The 21,569-nt window shown below is 34.0% G+C and overlaps 1 protein-coding gene across 5 annotated transcripts in view; it reads right to left on the bottom strand.

The window, feature by feature from the left end:
* LOC105209190 (forkhead box protein O) overlaps positions 1–21,569 on the bottom strand; it is a 76,785-nt gene that overhangs the window by 19,192 nt on the left and 36,024 nt on the right. For all 5 annotated transcript variants that reach the window (XM_054226032.1, XM_011179472.3, XM_011179471.3 and 2 more), the window contains 4 exons: positions 5,009–5,301; positions 1,916–2,137; positions 1,383–1,548; positions 1,061–1,292 (listed from right to left, as the gene is read on the bottom strand). In XM_054226032.1, coding sequence (XP_054082007.1) covers positions 1,061–1,292; positions 1,383–1,548; positions 1,916–2,137; positions 5,009–5,301 — 913 coding nt within the window. The remainder of the gene's footprint in view (positions 1–1,060; positions 1,293–1,382; positions 1,549–1,915; positions 2,138–5,008; positions 5,302–21,569) is intronic.

Genomic DNA, 21,569 nt, shown 5'->3' with positions numbered 1-21,569 from the left:
CTTCATAACTGTTATACGGGCTTTGTACCACAACCATTGGATTGTGGTTCTTTACAGGTCATATGAGCACCGAATAAAACTGTGAAACCTCTTTTAGGCTTGTTACGGATGAAAAAAAATTATATGTGATGACCTTAGAACAAGCGTAAGCGAAAGGTAAAAAGGAAAATACTTCAAGAGAGACTGTTGTATATTATATTTTAATTGTAATCTTTGAAAACTGAGATCACAGAAATAAATATCAATTAGAAAATGAAATTCATCATTGAAATTCATCAAATCAATGAAAACGAAACAAAAGCTTTCGCTTCCACCATGTTCTTTGGATCTGCTCTCAGTGGCTGTTTCCTATTCTGTTCTCAAGATATTAGTCGCTAAAAAGAAAGAGTCGAGACTGGGACCTAATTTGTTGTAAAAGTCCAATCGTAATTGAAGTAAAATTCTGATTAGTCTTACTTTCGGCTCTTATTTTAAGTCTAGGGATGTACGACAGCCATGAATAAAAAATTGATGTGAATAAAGTAGGACAAAATTATAAAAAATATATATGAATCTAAACCTAATACATAATAATAATGTATATTTTTATGAATGCTCGGTGACAAACAATTTGGCAATAGTAAAGAGATACTTGACGAGGCTGCACCCTCTTTTGAGGCAAAAAATTAAATTATAAAAGTTAATTAGCGAAATTGGAAGATATTTTATAAACGGTGTTTCTTCCGCAATGGCAACTACATTTAAAGAATCATAAAACCGCAATTTCCCAAAATAGTGTTCATTATGTCTAAAAATAAACCTTCAACAAGTACAGTCTAAATAAAATTTGCATATGAAAAGATTTGCCAGACAGTTTGAAGAAACGACAAATCTAAACTCTACGCTCCGAGTAACTTGAATGTGTAAATTTCGTAAACTCAGTCATATGTTAAATATTGTTATTTTTGAAGCTACTATTTACTTTAAGTATTTATTTACTTATAAATATTTACAGTTTCGGAAGTTTTCGCGGATTTCATTTCTTCGAAGAACGCATCTGATCAAGCTATTAGCGACTTACCTTCCAAATTTGTGTTAAGTGACTGTTGTTGTTGTTGTTGTTGCTGCTGCTGTTGTCGCTGTTGTTGCTGTTGCTGCTGCTGTTGTTGCACCATTAAGTTAGCACCATTATCGTTCGCGGCATTGCCGCCATCTAACACGACATTGCTGTAAGTGTTCAATGAGTCGGACGACGGCTCGCTGTTCGGATACGCGGGTGACATTGTTGTAGTGACTGAATTGGGCGACAGACCCTGTGTGGCCGAGAGACGAAAAGAAAATAAAATAAAATATGGAAAAAATTGAAACTAAAATTTGAGAACTGTAAAATATAATCGGCTTACGTCGCGTGAGTTGTGCAAGCAGCTGCACGTCAGCGAGCGATGCAACAGGCATTGCTGTGGCTGCAGGCTGTAGCCCTGCGAGACGACCGGCCCATTGAGGCTGTATGTCTGTGGCGCCTGGTATGGCGGTGGCGGCTGTGTGGGCATGCCGGAGGCAGCGCTGAACCTACTCCAACCGTATGACCGTTTAGTGGTAAGAGGAAGAGACAAAAAAATTGCAATTTATTTATCTGCGGACTAGAAGGCTTGGAAAGAGTAAAAAGTTCAATGAACACACATGCATATAAAAATATATTTGTGAACTTCAACATGCATAAATAATAGACACACATACATGCTTGCAAGCAACTACACAAACACACAAACAATTTTAAATGCCAAACTGTGCAGACTAAAATTTGACATTTGCTCTCTACTGCAACTCATACACATTCCAAACAAACACAAAATTAAATCAAACAAATATTGAAATAATAAAAATCACATTGGTTTTACACAAATAATGTTTGAAAATGAAAAATATGGTCACTGACCCTTGTAGAATATCCTTTGGCAGTTTGACCTCCGCTATGGAGCCAGCTAACTGATCCATTGAGGCTGCCTGTGCTGGCGTTATGTTTGTACTTGTGTAATCAGCACCGAAACTCCAATCTGGCTCGAGTCCTATAAGTGCTGGTATCGGACTTAGACGTCCGCAGGAACTGGCATTCGATGAGGCGCGTTGCCGGAAATCCGGTGACAATTGGAAGTTGCCACTTTAAAATCATCATCGTAAACAAACGAAATAACAAATCACAGCCGAAATGAAAATACAACAAAAGAAATATAAAGAAAAATTACAATTAATAAAATAAAGTTAAACAAATGAGTGAAGATAATAAAGATAATTTTATGAAAAGGTGCAAATTAAATATTATATGCAGTTCAGCTATAATCAATATATGGTAACTATTGCATAAATGTTTAAATATTTATGGATATAATATTTCCAAAATGCGTTTCTAGCTAATTAATTCTTAAATTGATTATAAAAATTTAGTTTTTAAAAAAGTATAGAAAAGCCTCTAAATAATATCATAAAAAATATGGTAAAAATATATGTAAATAGTATAGGCTCGGCCGTCGGTAAAAAGTGATCCAATTTACAACAAATATCTAAAATTTTTTCTAATACCGATCGACATTCGCCAGGTATTGGTGAGCCTCTGAGTTGATTTCAATCATAAAAAGCTACGAAACAAGTAAGGAAGGGCTAAGTTCGGGTGTAACCGAACATTTTATACTCTCGCAATTTATTTATTTAACTATATTTATATTATATAATACACAATTTTACCCACATATTCGTCATATATATTGTATAAAGTCCATTGAAAGTTGGAAACCAAAATATTAGGATAGAAGCACCGAGGTCCTCGTGTTCGATATATGGGGCCTTAATAACCTATGGTCCGATTTTGGCGATTTTTAGAATGGGGCTGCCACACTATTAACATAGTATTTGTGCAAAGTCCTGCACTGATATCTTCACTAGTACTTACTTTATATATTGTAAAGTAAACGATTCAGATTGCCTTCAAAGTTTTGGTATATAGGAAGTAGGCGTGGTTGTGAAGCGAGTTGGCCTATTTTCACAACATATCATTGGGATGTAAGGAAACTATTACAAACCAAGTTTCATTGAAATCGGTCAAGTAGTTCCTGAGATATGGTTTTTGACCCATAAGTGGGCGACGCCACGCCCATTTTCCATTTTGTAAAAAAATCTGAGTGCAGCTTTCATCTGTCATTTCTTATGTGAAATTTAGTGTTTCTGACGTTTTTCGTTAATGAGTTAACCCACTTTTAGTAATTTTCAACCTAACTTTTGTATGGGAGGTAGGCGTGGTTATGATCCGATTTCTTTCATTTTTGGACTGTATTAGGAAGTGACTAAAAAAAATGACTGCAGAAAGTTTGATTTATATAGCTCTATTGGTTTGCGAGATATGTACAAAAAACTTAGTAGGGGGCGGGGCCACGCCCACTCCAAAAAAATTACATCCAAATATGCCCTTCATAGTATGATCCTTCATACCAAATTTTTTTTCCATAGCTTTATTTATGGCTTAGTTATGGCACTTTATGTGTTTTCGGTTTTCGCCATTTTGTGGGCAGTGGCAGTGGTCCGATTTTGCTCATTTTCGAAAGCAACCTTCCTATGGTGCCAAGAAATAAGTGTGCCAAGTTCATCAACATATCTTAATTTTTACTCAAGTTACAGCTTACACAGACGGACGGACGGACAGACAGACATTCGGATTGGAACTCCACTCTTCACCCTGATCACTTTGGTATAGATAACCCTATATCTAACTCGTTTAGTTTTGGGTGTTACAAACAACCGTTATGTGAACAAAACTATAATACTCTCTTTAGCAACATTTGTTGCGAGAGTATAAAAATCCATTAGTCGATCTTAAAATCCAAAGCCATGTAGAGAGAAGTTCGGCCTAACATCTATATTGTATATTTAATATGTTAATATGGACTAAGAAAAATATTTTTAAATTTCAAATAAATTCAAATTCATGTAAATTTTCACCCTAACCTCAATTGTCGTTGCCGTCAAAAGAAGTGTTACCGCAACAAATATCCGGAAGACAAAAATATTACTATCCATTCTATGTATTGGTATCCTTAGAACTGATTCATAATGACCTAATCTTCAAAATACACGTAAGTTTTATCCTATCCTATAAGAACTGAAGATGATGAACTCGGTAGACTTGGAAACTTGTGGAAACTTACGGACAAATACATTGAAAATCCCACAATATGATATGAGATGACAAAATAAATGGGTCAATTTCGATAGAGAATGCGCTAGAGACATCAAAGGTATATATTTAATATATTGTTCATTAATATTTGGATAGGAGAATGCTCTGTAAAAAGTTAGATCACAATCTACAGATTCACCTTTTAACGATTGAATGAAAATGATAAGGAATTCGCATGAGTTGAGCTTTGAATTGCTTTCGCATCTACTCAATTCTCAGATCTTAAGAAAATAGATGCATGAAAGAATACCAAAGTCTAATTGAGGTTCAATTATGACGAGACTGTGTTTTGAATAATATAATTCACATTAGTAGGTAGGCTCATATAAAAACAACTTCAAAAAAAAAATAAAAATAAATAAATGTAATAATAAATTAAATTTTCAATGATTATTTCTATAAAGTTGTAATTGTTACGAACTTTAAAAATAATATTTAATTAAGCTATTTTTTACTTTATTTTATTTAAAAAGTGCTTGAGATCTAGCCTAAAACTACTTCGTAAAACATGCTAAATTTTTGTATATTTTAGAAATAAAATAAATAGTTTTGAGGAATATTAATTTAAAATCACTTTTTTGAAAAACGCTTTTTAAAAGAACGCATTGCCAAAGCTTAAAAATTATGCATTTATCGTAGAAAACCAATTTATATCATTTGAAAGCTATACTAGGAAGCAAGAAAGCTTTTCCAAATGCTAAAAGCTCTGGAGCTATAGACATACAAATGCTAATATTAAATTTGTTGACTAAAATATTATTTTTATTTAGAGTAAAAAAAAACTAGTCCAAAGTCAATAGTTACCTGTGCAATGGACTCTCCGAGAAGTGATCTAAACCTTCGCTAACACTACTACTAGGCGATGGCGTGGCATCATTGAGACCCGTTATGCCTGCTTGACGTAAAGCTTCCACACGCTTTTTGGCACGCCCCCGACGCTTTTCGTAACGTGACGTTTCCATTGAGGCGGCGCGCCGACGCACGGATTTGCCAGGTTTAGCATCGGGATTCAGCATCCACCACGACGATTTGCCAGTACCTTCGTTTTGTACGCGCATAAAACGATTGTGCAGCGAGAGATTGTGACGTATGGAATTCTGAAATGATAAAAGAGTGGAAATAGAAATTAGTTATATAAGATAAATTTAAATATATAAATATTTATTTGATGAAAATGAATTTATTTGAATGAATTGATTTTTGAACTTTCCACACTTTAAATCAAAGAAACCATTATAAAAATTGACAATTGTCGCGCAATTATTACACTAAAAATAAGAAGCGACAAAAAAACAATTGAATCTCCATTGTGCTGAGTTAGCAATCCCCTCCCTTTGGCAGTATTCATAACATTTGGCGAGACTTGCGTTTGCGCGCCGCTGACACCCCATGGCAGTTAGTTGCCCTCATTTTCATATATCATCGCTGATGTAACAATTTGTAAGCAATTGAAAGCGCTGTGTCGCGCTGCGACAGCATTCCAGTCATTGCCTGCCATTCAGCGATTTCTATTCAACTATGTACCCCTACCAGCCGATTTGCCGAAGACATTTCGATTGTCTGCCGACATTTTTATCGCTTTTCTTGCAAGAAACCCCAAGAAACGCCACGCTTCTGCTGCGCTAATTGGACTGTCGATGTGAACGCAGTGTCTTTCAAAGCCACCGACTGTCTCTGCGTTCTACCAACTACTCGTCGCCAGTTTCTTTTTCACTGCTGCTACTGTTCACATTTGAACTGTCAATTCATATTTTATGACATTAACCATAAATACTGTGCGGCAAGGACCTGTCAGCGGGGGTAAGCGATTGTAGGTGGAGGGACGACGCTGCGAAGAGTAATTGAAGACGGATGTGACGCGGTAGCTGGAGTTCAGTTATAAAATATGTACAAATTGAGCATGTAAAGCGAGCTATCAGCTAAATACACGAGGTTCAAGGGGCTCTAAGAGACTAACGAGACTCGTATATCGAGAATATGTTCCATACAAGTCATAAATATGTTTATCGAGTTATGAAAGGGGCGTCACGCCAACACTAATACACCTGCTCAATGAATATGTCAGAGCATCACACACACTCTCTGGCAGTCAAGCATGACTTACATGTGCGTTCGTATATCCGCCGACAAGGCAACTAAACAAATCACGCAGAAAAAAAAACAACAAAAACAAACAGCAGCAATGTGTTAGGAAAGGTAGTAGAAAAATGTTAGCGCCGAAAAAAAATCGCTGTCAGCAAACGGTGAGCTGGAAAAAAAATTCTAAAACGACAGTAAAACAAACCAGCAAACTCGTTGATGACGCGACAGCAAACACGGCATTGAGCGACGGTCTGGCGCCTTTTATCGCCGTGTTACGAAGGATGCGCCGCCGTCGCTACAGCATCACTACTTCACTAGAAGCACACTCACACATACATACACGTATACACCCCTTTCATCCCTACTGACTCTAAGCGCTGTAACAAGGCGACGCATCATGCCGCAGACTGCGTGGGTGTATTTGTATATGTATGTATGTATGTCTGTGTGCATGCGTCACTCTAAAAAAGTAGAAGTATAACTTAATTTTACTTTTTGCTAAACTTTTTCTTGGCGTCACTGCCAATAGTTGCGTCGGCAGCCGTTTTGCACGTTCGCACACCCCTTTATCTGGTACTCCTTTACAATATCTCACTCTACGCCCCTTTACTACTTCTACTTTTACTCTTTTATTTCATTCATTTTCACGGTTGTCGTGCTCAATTTTCGTTTGCTGCCCAGGTCGTCATGGGGTTGTGCTAATGGTTTAGCCTTTAGGTTTTAGTTGACTTTGGTTTTCGAAACATTTTTGCGTACATTTTCCTTTTTTTGTGTTTATATCCTTTTTACTTAATGTAATCATATTTATTTAAACGCTTAAGTGCCAATTTCATGTATACGAATATGTGAGTGTCTTTAGTTTGTGGTTGTGCAGCAATTTTGAACTTGTGACTTTGCGGGAGCTCCATCGAAATGTGGGTAATGTAATGAAGTTGTTTGGTATTAAAGCTTTAAATATGTTGATGAAAAAGATGTTTAGTTACTTAAAAAGAAGGTCAGTTCGATAAGAAGTTGCTTAGATTTTGGGAAAAGATTTTTATAATTTTTCTGTCTGTCAGAGCTATTTTTTTTTCTTGGAACAAAAGTGAATAAGGTAATATGTTTTCAATGTTAACACACCTTTTAATCTGTGAAATTTAATGAAAACAAAAAAATCTTGCTACTGATAGCTCTTCATCAGAGTCGGGTGTAGAATAAAGAGAATTCGTCAAGTTGTAAGGACCTCACGCCGCCGTCTGACCTTGACATGTAATATAAAGCAAGGATGAGACTAGCATACAGACCTTTTACTCTCACGAGTATTTCGTCGATTTTTTTTAACGAATATTTAGAGTAAATAATAAAAAAAGATGATTATTTTGGTTGTTCTCGCATCGCAATTGTTCTACTTGCTTTTCGCTAGCGTTGCTTCATCAAAAAAATTAAAAAGGCCGAGTAAAATCAAAGATAACATGTTGAATCCGAAATAAGGCTAAAATGGTGCAACAGCTTTATTCATGCATACCGAATGTGGAATGACTAAAATTTCTTCAAAATAGCAAACAACGTTTGAAATGGCTGATTTTAATACAGTTAAAGAAAATTCTTATTATTTATTTCGATTTATTTTAGTGCAAAAGTGCGACCAAAGATATGTAGTTTTAGACAGTCTTTTTCTCGTGCTGCCAGTCTATTTGAAAATCTAGCATAAATATGTAATAGTTTAGATAAAATCTAGAGTCCGACGGATTAATCGGCCTTGGCATCGGCATCGGCCAGTATCGGCGACAAAATGCAGCATCGGCATCGGCTGCGGCCAAAAATTGGGGATCGGTCGGACACTAATGAAATCTTAAATGCTATTCTGTATTTTGGACTCGAACTTCCCTTAACTATGCAGAATTTAGTACAATATTCCCATTTGTACGTATAAAAGTCGTCTGAAGATTATGAAATATGACCCAATTCAACGTAGGAATTGTTATTTAATTAATGCTGAACTTAATATTACTTTTAATCAGTTAGCAGGGCAAGTACCTTCCCTATAGATATTTGCCTTTGATGTACATACATGAGCCTTATGCTAGGATTTTAAGGACAGGATTTGTGGGACTATTGTTTCTACGAATTATTTTTTTAACAATAAGATGTTTTCTCTTCACTAATCACTAATTTGTAAAATTCAATGAAACTCATAGCTTGAAGAAATTTAATTGAAGATTTAGTTTTATAGGTAATATTTCGAGTTCTCGACAAAAAAACACTGCTTTTCTTAAATCAACCCAAAAAAGTCAAGTAAAATTATTCTAAATGTTATGAGTACTGTGACTCTCTTGTGGCTGAACTTCGAAAACAAATAATAAATACATGTTTTTCCATAATTTTTTTATTTTTTTTTCTTCCATAAATACAGAATTATATTTAAAATGGAATGCAAACATTGCTTTGAATACTTTTACCGCACAATGATTTTTTTTGTTTTAATTTCTAAAGGAGGAACATCCATCTTTATAATAATTAAATTATATTTGTATCAATATTTGCAGTAGTTACCCTTTATTAGATATTTATAATCAAATATGCATGTATATAACTTTCCATTTTTATTTCAATAATTTCAATAATAAACGTTTGTCCACATATGACACCTGCATGTAAATATGTATACCCAAACATGCGTCTATGCCGTCACCCACAATTTATCACAACCAGATGACATCACAATTTGCCAAGTAATCAGCACACGCAGATCGACGTAAGCATAACTTGCGTTACGGATAAGCGCATACATATGTTTTTTTTTTTTTTTTTTCAAAAAACACACGCGTAAACACATAGAAATATACAAACACGTGTATGCAAATGCCACTCAGAGCACATACAAAGGTGTATAGCGGTGAAGCAAGAGAGCATGAGCATAGAGTATGAACAGAATTAAGCAGAGAAAAAGTAGCATTAATAAGCCGAAAATATACGCGTTATTCTACAAAAAATTCCCCAAAACAAAATCAAAATTGTTGTTGTTGCACACAGCATTCGACGCACAAATAATTCAACGCAATTTTGAAGCGCCCTTGAAGCGCAAGCGGCCCAAAAGAGCTTTAGTGTATATGTAATTGCAAATATATGTATATATTCGCCAACAGCTGTATAGAAATAAAAGTAGGTTTGTATGCTAGCGTACAAATTACCGCCTCGACGATTAGTTGCTCATACGCCCTCGCACACGTACGCACTCACACCCCTCACGCATTGTTGCTAAGCATTTGAATGCTGGCTGGCTAGTTACACGCGCGCAAACAAATTATTGGCCTTTTCGCGTTCGCGTTGAACTGGGCAAACAAATCAGTCGACGGAAAAAAAATTGTGCACAAACAGACATACAGGCATAGAAACATATATATATACATACATACAGACATATAGAGAGATATGGGTTTATTTGGCATATTTATGTGGGCATGTGGGCATGTGTGCCGTTGGAAATAGCTGTGCATTTGTATAGTAATAAATATTATTGACATGCATATGCATATACTAGGCTACTAGGCAATGTAACAGTTATATGCCACACGCATCATTGACGCTGGATGTATGTATGTGTGTGTTTGTTTGTACAAAAGCCTATCAATGTCAAGCGACCGGTAGTTAAGAGCACACAAACCAAACAAAAAAAGCAAAAAAAAAAAATCAGACAGCTTTGGTTGCTGTGGTGGGGGTCTATCACACGTACATATACACTTTGCTGTGTGCGCTTGAGTGATTTGTAGTGAAAAATTCCATACAAAGCCAAATCTGTCTAGTTATGTAGTATACATGTAGCAGTGTTTGTTGACACATGCGAATTTGATATGCTCAGAAAAAAATTTGGTTGTAAGCAAGTCAGTTGACAGGATAATAACAGCCGGCTAAGGGAATTCACATAAATGTATTCACAACAACAAATATTTGCCTAAACTATTATGTAGTAAAGTGATATTTGCCGGTTTGTTTGTACGAATGTGGCGTCTTCCAACAGCTCATGGCAAGCAAAGATGCTGTCAGTAAAAGTTTTGCATCACAACTCCTACCACAATTAGAGCAATGATACAGGAAACCGGAAAGCCAGTGAATTATACCGCTGTTCACATATGTACATACATGTAAGTGTGTGTATGTCTGCGCTACAAGTAAAACGGAAATCGCAACGAAAGCATAGAGAATTATTTTTTTATAAATATTTAAGCAACACAGTAACTATTACTCAGCTCTAGATACGTAATACAGTTACCCGGTTGTGCTTTACATACATTTACCCACACATATCTACTAACTAACATATGTAAGAATGCCATATCTGTAAGGAAAGCGCTGCGAATGCATGAATGAAATTCATGATATCCCAAGTATAAGCATATTTATATAAAGATATATATTTATATATAAGGAAATTCATGAATGTATATTTTTTGTGTAAAAACTGCGTGAATAAGCCTATATGCGCTCACGTGTCGTCGGTTTTATCAGTGCGGACTTGTGAGTCAGCTTGTAAACCGCAAAAATCATCGGCGTCGGCTTTCACCGCGATAAAGTCGGGGGTAAAATAAACTTTTTTACAAATAGTACACACATACATATGCAACTATACTTTGCTGAAATCACAGACGCCAGCACCAACAACAACAATAACAACAAAACCCAACACCAGCAGCAGCATCTATGTCACCGCCAGCTTCATTGCCTCCTCAACCACCACCAAAGTCATTTAGCGTTAGTTCTTCCCCCTTTTTATGCTGTCTTTGGGTGCTGCCTTTTAATGCCATTAACTTAATTTGTTTGCTTTGCCACACTGAAATTCGCTAATTTATTGAAATGACTTTATGGGCCTATTTAAATCTGCATAAAATATATTTATGGGAATTACTTACAGACATACATACATACGCAGAGAAGGAAACGGCTAAGCTGACTGCTAACATTTGGATTCCAACTATATTTATTATAATCAAGCGGCCTGTTGGCCCACCCACATAGATTGTGGATATATTCTTGAGAAATATATCAGTAAGATATTTGAGTACTGTGGAGAAAGCAAATGCGGGGTGACACAGGCGTCGTGTGCTTAGCAACGCGCTGTCATATTAATATTTAGTGCGAGTGACATTATTAGCTCGAATTTATGCCAAAGGCAAATATGATAGTAAAAGTGTGAGTGGTTAGCTAATGCAAAAGGACAACTGAATGTGGCAGGCATTTGATGGGATTTCTGTTGGATTATATGTATATGTATAATAATAATTAATTTTTTATCTTCAGTATTTATTGCCATATTTCATATTTTTTTAAACGTATTTAACAAATTCTCAGCAGTATCTTATTATGAAAAAAAGTATCACACAAAATCTTCCAATAAATATTTCAAAATTTTCAAATGTACACCTGCCATGGTTTTTCATTATATTTATTTATTTCTCTGATTTTTGTATGCTATTTTAAAACGGCTTTCATGGAATTAAAGGCCAATTTGTATACATTCATATTACGCTTGCTTGGTACTTGTATCTACTGCCTAGCAACGGTTTGTTTTTCTTCTGTTTAACTGTTAAAATAAAATAATATATATTCATGCTATAATGCCCATATTTTATCGGCTAATTTATTTTATCCGCCACTCTTGTTCTACAAATTGAGCCTATTATCGTACTGACCAGCTGAAGTTACTTAGATCTTCTTATCCCCTAATGCAAATCAAATGAAAATATATTTGGATTTTCCATAATGCTGAAGTGGTTTCCATTAGCGGCAAGTACGAGAGCCTTATTATCTTTGTTATTCTAGGCAATTGATGTATATCAAAATCTTAAAGCAGATTGAATTATAATTTGATTATTAAATTATAACTAATTCGGAAATTGAATTAAATTTAAATGAATGCTCAAATGAATCAAATGTTAAAAATATATTTTTTTTTATTTCAGAGTTTTGCTTTGAAGAAAAATAAAGTTGTCCATTTTGAACAATATTTTGAAGAAATAAAAAAGATGATTCTTACTATCATTATTATTAGACTGAAAAAGCCATATTTCAAATCAAAATTAACTAGATGCATAAATTGTCATATGCGAACCGCCTAAAATTATGCTTTATAAAAATAACTGTGCTCAAGTTGGCTTCATTCGTCATTTTTATAAAGACCAAGCTATTGTTGCCTACATTTGAGCACATTATTATTAAAAAATTCATTGAAGCACTTACAAAATAACAATTAAATGCCCAGAAGCCTAAAACCACTCCTCGGAAAAATGATTGTTCCCGCATTGCCTACATTTTGGTGTACGGAAATAAAATCGAACTCATTTTATATTTCTATAAGCGATGAAGCACTTGCGGGATTATACTTAAATGCCTAAAAACTCGAAAGAAAGCAAAAGCTAGAACTTAATCACTCCCACTTATAAAATTAAATGTAAACAAGTAAGGAAAGGCTAAGTTCGGGTGCAACCGAACATTTTATACTCTCGCAATTTATAGCTATATTTTTATTAAGAAAACACACATTTTGACCCATATATTCGGCATAAATATATTTCACATATTAACCGATTTATAAGCTATTAAGCTCATCGTATTTTTGAAAGTCCTATAATTAGGTATTCTCATATATTCATATATAAGGGAAGTTATGACCCGATTTTAACCTTTTCTGGTACAGAGACATACTATTAGAAGAAAAATATTTCCTCTGAATTAAATTAAGATACCTGAGAGATTTACCGAATTTTTAGGTGAAAAGTTACCAAGCTTCCTTCTGCTATTATTTCAGTGAAATTTAGTGTTTCTGACGTTTTTCGTTAGTGAGTTAACCAACTTTTAGTAATTTTCAACCTAACCTTTGTATGGGAGGTGGGCGTGGTTATTATCCGATTTCAACTATTTTCATGGTGTGTGGTGGGGTACTTAAGTTTGGTTTATATAGCTTTATTGGTTTGTGAGTTATATATAAATAACCGATTTATCCAAATATGCCCCTTCCTAGTGCGATCCTTCATTCCAAATTTTTTACAACTTTATTTATGGCTTAGTTATGACATTTTATAGGTTTTTGGTTTTCGCCATTTTGTGGGCGTGGCAATGGTCCGATTTTGTCCATTTTCGAAAGCAAACTCCTCAGGGTGCCAAGGAATACGTGTTCCAAGTTTCGTTAAGTATCTCAATTTTTACTCAAGTTATCCGTTGCACGGACAGACGGACGGACAGACATTCGGATTTTGACTCGTCTCGTCACCCTGATCATTTTGATATATATAACCCTATACCTAACTCGTTTAGTTTTATGACTTACAAACAACCGTTATGTGAACAAAACTATAATACTCTCTTAGCAACTTTTGTTGCGAGAGTATAAAAATTCGGAAAAAATATAAAAAATAATATTTTATTTATTACATTATTATTATTTTTTTTTTTTTGGAAAGTTATTTAGAAAAGGCCGATGAGAAGATGCTACTAATATTTGAACTATACATTTAAGATCAACAGTATTCTCAAAAATGTTCCAGCAGCCGAAAATATAAGACTTTAACGGATCTAATTGTCCAAAAATTTAATAAAAAATATTTTGAAATCTTTTATTTTAATTTTTTTTAACTGTTCAACTTTAAATTTGATTGCCTTAAAAATCTTAAAGCAACAAAAGAAAAAAATTAAAAAATAAATAAAGAAATATTACTTTAGCAACGCTGTTGGCAGGTGTAAATTTGTTCAGCGTCCCATTTTTTATATTATTCTTCCACCTTCCAAAAAAAATACATTCATTGTAGCTTTCACAGCAGTTGCCATAGCTCTGCCTTAGTTTCTTTTCTTTAGTATCTCGGCTGGCACTTGCTGCTTTCTCACATTATGCGGATCCGCTTTGTGATAAGCAATCATTAGAATGTGTAGAATTTAAGAAAGCACAAATTATAAGTCACACTGGAATTCATGAAAACGCTGCGTCATGAATATGTCGAGGTACAGAGTTTGAAATGTTTAATTTTAGTTTCGCAAACATTTTGAATTTTTAAATTTATATTAGCGAATATAAATAAAATCGAGCAGATAATAAAATTTTCAAATTAAGTCACAACTGAAAAAGTGTTGACACAAATTGCGTATGTGTATAAAAAATATGGCCGCAAAATTTTGCTATTTAAGTGGCCATAGTATATAATTAATGTTTAGATGATTTTAAATAATTTATTTATAATGATATCTACCATATAGTTCACACACATTGAAATTTTTTTTTTTACATTTCTCGAAATTTTCCGCATATATGATAGGTAGACAATTCATTTGTTTTACGATTTTCGAAAACTGATTTTCTCAAGTTGTAAATTACAGTAAAAGAGCTCATATCTCACAAATATTACTGTTTTATGTTTTATACGCTTGTGTGTAAATCATAAAATGTGTCTGCCGGAAGATTGCTTAGCATCCAGCATATTTATAAACAATTAGTTTTTGAAAGTCATTGTTATCAACATATGTTCGATATGCCCCTTCTACCCGTTCAAATATACATATATGCGCGTGTGAATATTTGCGTCACCATGCCGGCATATACACGTGCAACCGTCACAAACACACGCAACACGAGCCCACATAATTTCTTTATATATATATATGTATATGTAGGTATATATAGCATATTCCATAGATATGCTTATCGGAATATAACCCAGCAACACAGACATATTTCTTCCGAAGAAACACAAGCGCTCACATATAGTTGACTAAAAATAGACCAAAGGAGATAATTTGTTGCTGTTGCTGCTCAAGCGCTCAACTGTCAGCCAACAGCTGATAAAAAGCATGAAGTAAACATGAAAAAATACTGAAAAAAGCTTGCTAATATAAAAATAAAATATATTGAAAAAAAAATTAAAAAAAATAAAGAAATTAATTTCAAAAATTAAAAAAAAAAATAAAAATTAAAAAAATTTATAAAAATTTTAATTAAAAAATATAGAAAAATTAAATAAAATAAATGTAAATTATAAAAAAAAATTAAATAGATATAAAAATATTTTGAACAAAAATTAAATATGTATTTTTTTTATAAAATAAAATTACCAAAAAAAGTGCTCTACACATAAATAGTAAGCTCGCCTATAAGCTACAAAAAAAAAGTAAATTATAGTAAGCCGAAAAAGTTTCCCTCCACTTATCTAAAAACAGTTTAATGGCACATAATAATAATTATCACTTTTCGATTAAGTTCAAGCAGAGGCCATTCACATAGCCGTCAGCCAAACAGGCGGACAATCAGCGCTTCAATATTGTTGCTATTCATTATACATACATACTCCAGTGTATGTGTGCCTGAAAAAATGTATGAATGTGCTCTCCGTCTGATAAGCCAGTCAGTTAGTCGGCAGTAAGCTCTTCAATACGTATATATTGTTGTTGTTGCCAACAAGCAGCGAAGATAGGTAAGCGCCACATGAAAGCTTCACTGACCGTCGTTGTCGAATGAGGGGAGAAAGAGCGTGTACATACATAAAAGTGATATGCAAACGTTAACTACTCTGGTATTGAGGTCAATGATGCGGCACCAGGAGGTATTTTAATATACAATTTATACGTTTATAGTTTACACATCTCTCACTTAGTACGCTGAAAGCCTATTAGTAACCAGCTAAGTGATAGCAAGCGCGATAAGCTACAAGGGGTTAAGAGGTTCGAATTCGAATTTTTTGGATTCGATTTTTAGAAGTTAATTAGAAAACTTTGCTATTCAATTACATATCAATGCTATAGACTGGGTAATTTGAATTCAAGTGACATGAGTTTTTCTTTTTAGCATAGTTTTAGGATTTCAGACCTTTAAGTTTAATATTAGAAGTGCCACAGAGATTGTTTATTTATTAACTTGCATAGAATTAAATATTATAAGAATGGTTTTATATTCGCACGCCAAAATGTAGGCAATGTGAGAACAGCAATTTTTATAAAGCATAGTTTTCGGCTATTAGACATATAATTATAACTCTGCTGTACTTCATTGATCATTTGAATGCGCCCAAATGTAGGCAACAAGAGCTTGGTCTTTTGTAAATGAGCCAAAATGTATGCAACTTATTTTATGTAGTATAATTTTAGGCGATTTTAATGATTTATACGAATTACATATGAAAACTCATGCATTTCTTATTTATGTGCACTAAAAATTATAGATTTTGAATAAATGAATTTTGAATCAGCATAGTTTTAGGCTATTGGACACTTAGCTGTAATGCTTCATAAACTTATCAGCTTACTATTCTATAAAAAAAGTATACTTGAGCCAGCTTGAGTTATTTAGCTTACCTCAGTGCTGAATTAGTTCTAGTAGTCATAAAAAAAATAGTTTTAACGGCATTAGAATTGGGTATATGGAAAGAACCATTACCTTTAATTAATATTTAATGATTTTTTTATCAATGAGCTTTATAAATAAATAACTCTTCATCTTCCCACCAAAGTTTAGACGTCATAAATTTTGTTTGCTCTCACAATTCTAACCTAATTATTAAAAACTAATAAAATACTGTCAATGTCAATGAAGACAATCATATATTTTCTGCACTAGGCCACTAATTACAGTTATTACTATTCTGAAGCCTTGCATTGCAGCCTGCTGTAGAACGCAAGCGTGATCAAGTGTACTACAAGCACACAGCAATTTAAATATTTAGTGGTCAAACACCTTCAAAAGACTAATTTTAGACCAAAACTTGCAGGAAAATCAATAAATTGCAAACTGGTTCGCAAAAAAAAAGAAAAAATAATAATTATATGCTACCTAGACGAAAAGAATTATACTGAAGTTGAAAATGGAATTTTCCACCACTCAGATAAAATTTTAAATACACATAAATTTTCACAACAGTGTAGCCCAGTATATGCTTGTGATATTAGTATTTTTTCTGTGTAGGTACTGTGTGTATTTGCGCTAATCTCATTGAAAAAATCATGCAAACCGCTAAATGAACAGCTGCAATATTTCTCAGCAATGGACAACTGGCAGACCGGGCCGCTAACCTCGGCTAAATGCGAGCGAAATAAAAAAAAAAAATGAATAATATGAAACAAATGCGGTGACATTCTTTATATTTATATACACTATTTGACGGTTGAATGAAATGGCAATCGAAAAAAAATCGCGCCGCTGCAAAAATAAAACGCATTTAGATGCGGAATAAAGATACACGTCAATTTTAAATCACTTGCTTTGTCAGCGCAAGCTCTGAAGTTGTGGGTGAGTGCTTTAAGAGCGATGCGAAAGCTTGAATGAAAGCATTTTGGATGAAACAGAAATTTAAAGTATGGAATTTGGAAAATTTTCTGAATCAATTTGTTTAAATTTTCGTTAAGTGTTCAAATATAAGTTCTAAAAACCACTAATAATCAGTCTAAGTCCATTTAAATAAAATTATATATAATATTTTATATATATAAACTGCAAAGCTTGCAAAAATCTTATTATTGATTTAATTTCAATATTTATTTTCCCTCAGTAATCAGTGTTTAGACCTGCGCGGCGAACCTGTTCATTGAACTTGTAACTGGATGCGCGTGCGAATGTACAGCTCAAGGCGGCAAATTCAGCAAAAATATTTTTAGTTTTTTTACTATTTGGTAAATAAATAAACACCACATATCAATGGCTAGTGTTTTGTATAATAAACTGAATCGAAAAAATTGCTTTCATAGCAAATTGTCAATAAATAATAATATTAGCACAGACTTTTGCTGACATCGGCAATGCGCAGAAACTTGAACTTGAGAACTTCCTGCTTGATATTACTCGAGTGATTTTCCTTTACACCTGTGAGTAATGTGTTAATGAACTGATATGTTTAGGTGGTAGCAACTTTTTGGCGGATTTTTTGAGGTTTTTGGCGGAATGACTGATGTAAAATTTATGGAATTTTGTCTACGACTTTGGATATTCTGGTACTGATCACTTGGCTGCCCGAGGAGTGAAATGAGGAAATAATCAAGATCGTTCTGTCAAGTATTGGAACCTCACAAACTTGTATAACTTTGTAAGTTACAAAGATTATCAAAATGGTGGGAGAACTCAGCCTAGTTTCAATGTCCAATCCCACTGAACGTCCTCATCCAACCGTCACTCTAGACTTGATTTCTTTGATGCCACAATCTTCTTAATTTTTAATCTATACTACTATTATAAAGAGGAAAGAATAATAATAATATGAATAAACTCAAAAAGTACTGTGCCGATTCCAAAAATTTTATATTTAGTAATATAGGCTATATTTATTGCTCGAATAGTTCCCAGGTGAGGGTATCAAAAAGACTCCGTGATGGAGAATCTTAATCTGAAACAGAAAATCGTCTTGCAAGTCATTCTCTTCGCATCGCAATCCCGTGCGAAGCCGGAGCGGTCTGCTAGTATTATAATATTAAGCTTCATTCCAAGAAAAATAATAATTCGTTTGAAGTAAGAATAAATAACAAATACCATAAATAAAAATCTAACCAAATCTCTCCAAAATACAATATTCACTTGTTGCATTCGCCATTTTGCTACAACTAAATACCCACAACCAAAGCAAATGCCAAGCAAACAATTTAAAAACGCTTCCCATAAATCCAACTACGCAAAAAAATTGCATTGCTTATTACACTCCATTTAACAACCACAAACTGGCACAAATGCATAAGAAATACAAAATACAAACAAGCGCTAAGAACTGCAAAAAAGACGAGAAGAAAAGAAAAAGAAGAAGACGACAAGCCAGATATAATAGAATGCAGTAAATGAGCGCAATTTGAATTAAATACTGACAACGAGACGAGCAAACTACGCGCCAAACTAAACAAGTGCACTCGCTCGAAGGACATAAAAAAGGATATTCATGTGGCAAGTGTCATATTGATTGTGTTGGCGCTGGTTACAGAGCACAGAAACTCGTTTGACTACTACACATAATTTACATACACATATACATACACATAAGCAAGTGTGTTTGTTTGTTATTGCTGTTGTTGTTTGTGTAGCAAATAGCTTCCGGCGCTCGTTTGTTGGTCAAATACTTCTGGAGTAGACGACCAAGCGCTTGCAAAAATTGTATGCCAAAAGGAGATCAGCATATATAATGGCGCTTATTAGATAGAAAAGAGTGTGGAATAAGTTGGATAACGCCACTACATATAAAAATATACCCGTCTCATAGCATGAAACTAAAGAAACATACAGCAAATGTTCCCTCTTGGCTTTAAGTGCAATGCCCCAAAAACTATACATTGTATTACATTCGCCGGAGAATTGGAGTAATGTAAGAGTGACATAAATGTGGCTGCCACTAAATTGAGCCAAGTTCAATTCAATAGTCGAGTTGTCGAAGTGGGATACAAACGCGGGGTTCGACAATAATTTTTGTCATCAAAGTGGATTTGTAAGTCCATTGAAAAAGTTTGCTGCATTGAATCGGAGTTGCGTTGTCTACAAAGCGACGATGGTCAAACTAACAAAGTGTCTGCAGTTGTTGGACAACGCAATGGATTCACTTGTCTGGTTTGCAGACGATTATGTGGATAAGCGGTTGTCATCGAATAAATACTCATAAATGCTTTGAAGGAATTAGCGGAAAATGTGCATTACACACATACAAATATATTATACATTTAGAACTATTTATTTAGATACCCTGTAGGGATTTACATTACTTTGGAACTAGTTTTGGACCAGTTAAGAATTTATACTTAAGAAGATATTGTAACAAATAATTTTCTTAAATATCCTCGTCGATGTAACTTAACTTTATAGGGTATTAAAAATGAGGTAAACTAACTTTGAAGACGGGGTCAGAGCAAATTTGAATCAGAGTAATAATCTTTTGAACTAAAAACTTCAAATAAATTCAAGTTTGACTCCCAAAAAGTAAAATATTAGAGGTTTATAAAAGATTTTTTTCTAACCTTAGATTGAATATGTCTTCATTGCGGTTCATGTCTCTTCTAAGGAACTGATATTTGATCCGACAGCACTTGCGAAAATTTTAAATACATTTCAATACTATAAATATATTTCTGTAATGAAATCTGAAAATATGTAATGAAGTTTTTCCTACTGGGTGCGTATAATTATATTATGTGCCTTGTAGTTGCATCATATTAAGGCCTTCTCAGTCTTTAATTCATCCAATCGAATTCTTATAAGTTCCATTGGCACACATTTTGTCTCACGCATGAAATGCGCCTTCAGGGGAGGGTTGATTAATTGTCTACAGTGACTACACAGACATGTCTCATGCCTTTCTATATAAATATAGAAATCTACAGGCGTACTCGTGTATAAATATGTATGCACAGAGAGAATCAAATACACGACAAGTAATGATGATTTTCTATGTCATTGCGTATTTAGAAATTAATTTATCAAATTTCTCAATGTCCCATCAGGCAGCTAAGCTCTTACCGTATAAAAAAAAATATATTATACAAAAATCAGAGACGGTTTCACACTGCAAGAGAATTAAAATTAATGATGCAGGTGTGAATAAAATAGCGACAAACTATTTTTATATTTTTAGTTCCAACTTTTCACAGTAAATTCTTAATACCCACGAAAAAAAATATATTTTTGCGAATAATTTTTCCAAAAAAGAGAATTGCGCTGCAACATGAATAGTTTTTACATTATGTCCTTACCGCAGTTGAATATTTATATACACACACACTGAAGGGATATCTATCTATGTGCACGTAGTTATCGCAGCGGACGACATCCCTCATTACCGGGCGCCAAGGCGTCTTTGCGACGCCAATATGCGCGCATTCTCGCGATTAAATGAATTGTTTGCTCTGCTGCTCGCTGCTGTGCGCCACTTTTATCTGCGCTTCATTTTTATCCCAGTCAGTTGAAGAAAAGTAATATAATAATAAGGTTTTATATAATATGTGCGGGTGTGTATGGTGTACTACATAACTGTGCATGAGTAACCAGGAAGTTCACTACTTTGTGCGGATTGAATTCCGCAAAAGTTTTGTAACAATTTGCGCGATGCTAATCTGTGCAGTTGACTACCCTCAATGCGCGCATAAGCTTTACAGCGTGGAGATGTGCGTATGAAAGTCGTTATAGTGCTTATACATATATATAAATATATATATTTGTGTGTGGGTGGTGGTAAGTTTCTTAGAATTTTCAATGCTGTAAAGCCCGAACAATATTGATAAGAATTTGCAAACCTGTCCTGTAGGAAATGAGACTGATTTTTCATTAATTAATATTAATTTTTTTTTAATATATTAAATTTTCCATAAGTAATTG

This window comes from Zeugodacus cucurbitae, chromosome 2 (genome assembly GCF_028554725.1).
Source record: "Zeugodacus cucurbitae isolate PBARC_wt_2022May chromosome 2, idZeuCucr1.2, whole genome shotgun sequence".
Classification (NCBI taxonomy): Eukaryota; Metazoa; Arthropoda; class Insecta; order Diptera; family Tephritidae; genus Zeugodacus; species Zeugodacus cucurbitae.
The sequence above is the reverse complement of the archived record's forward strand: the minus strand, read 5'-3'. Positions and strand labels throughout refer to the sequence as shown.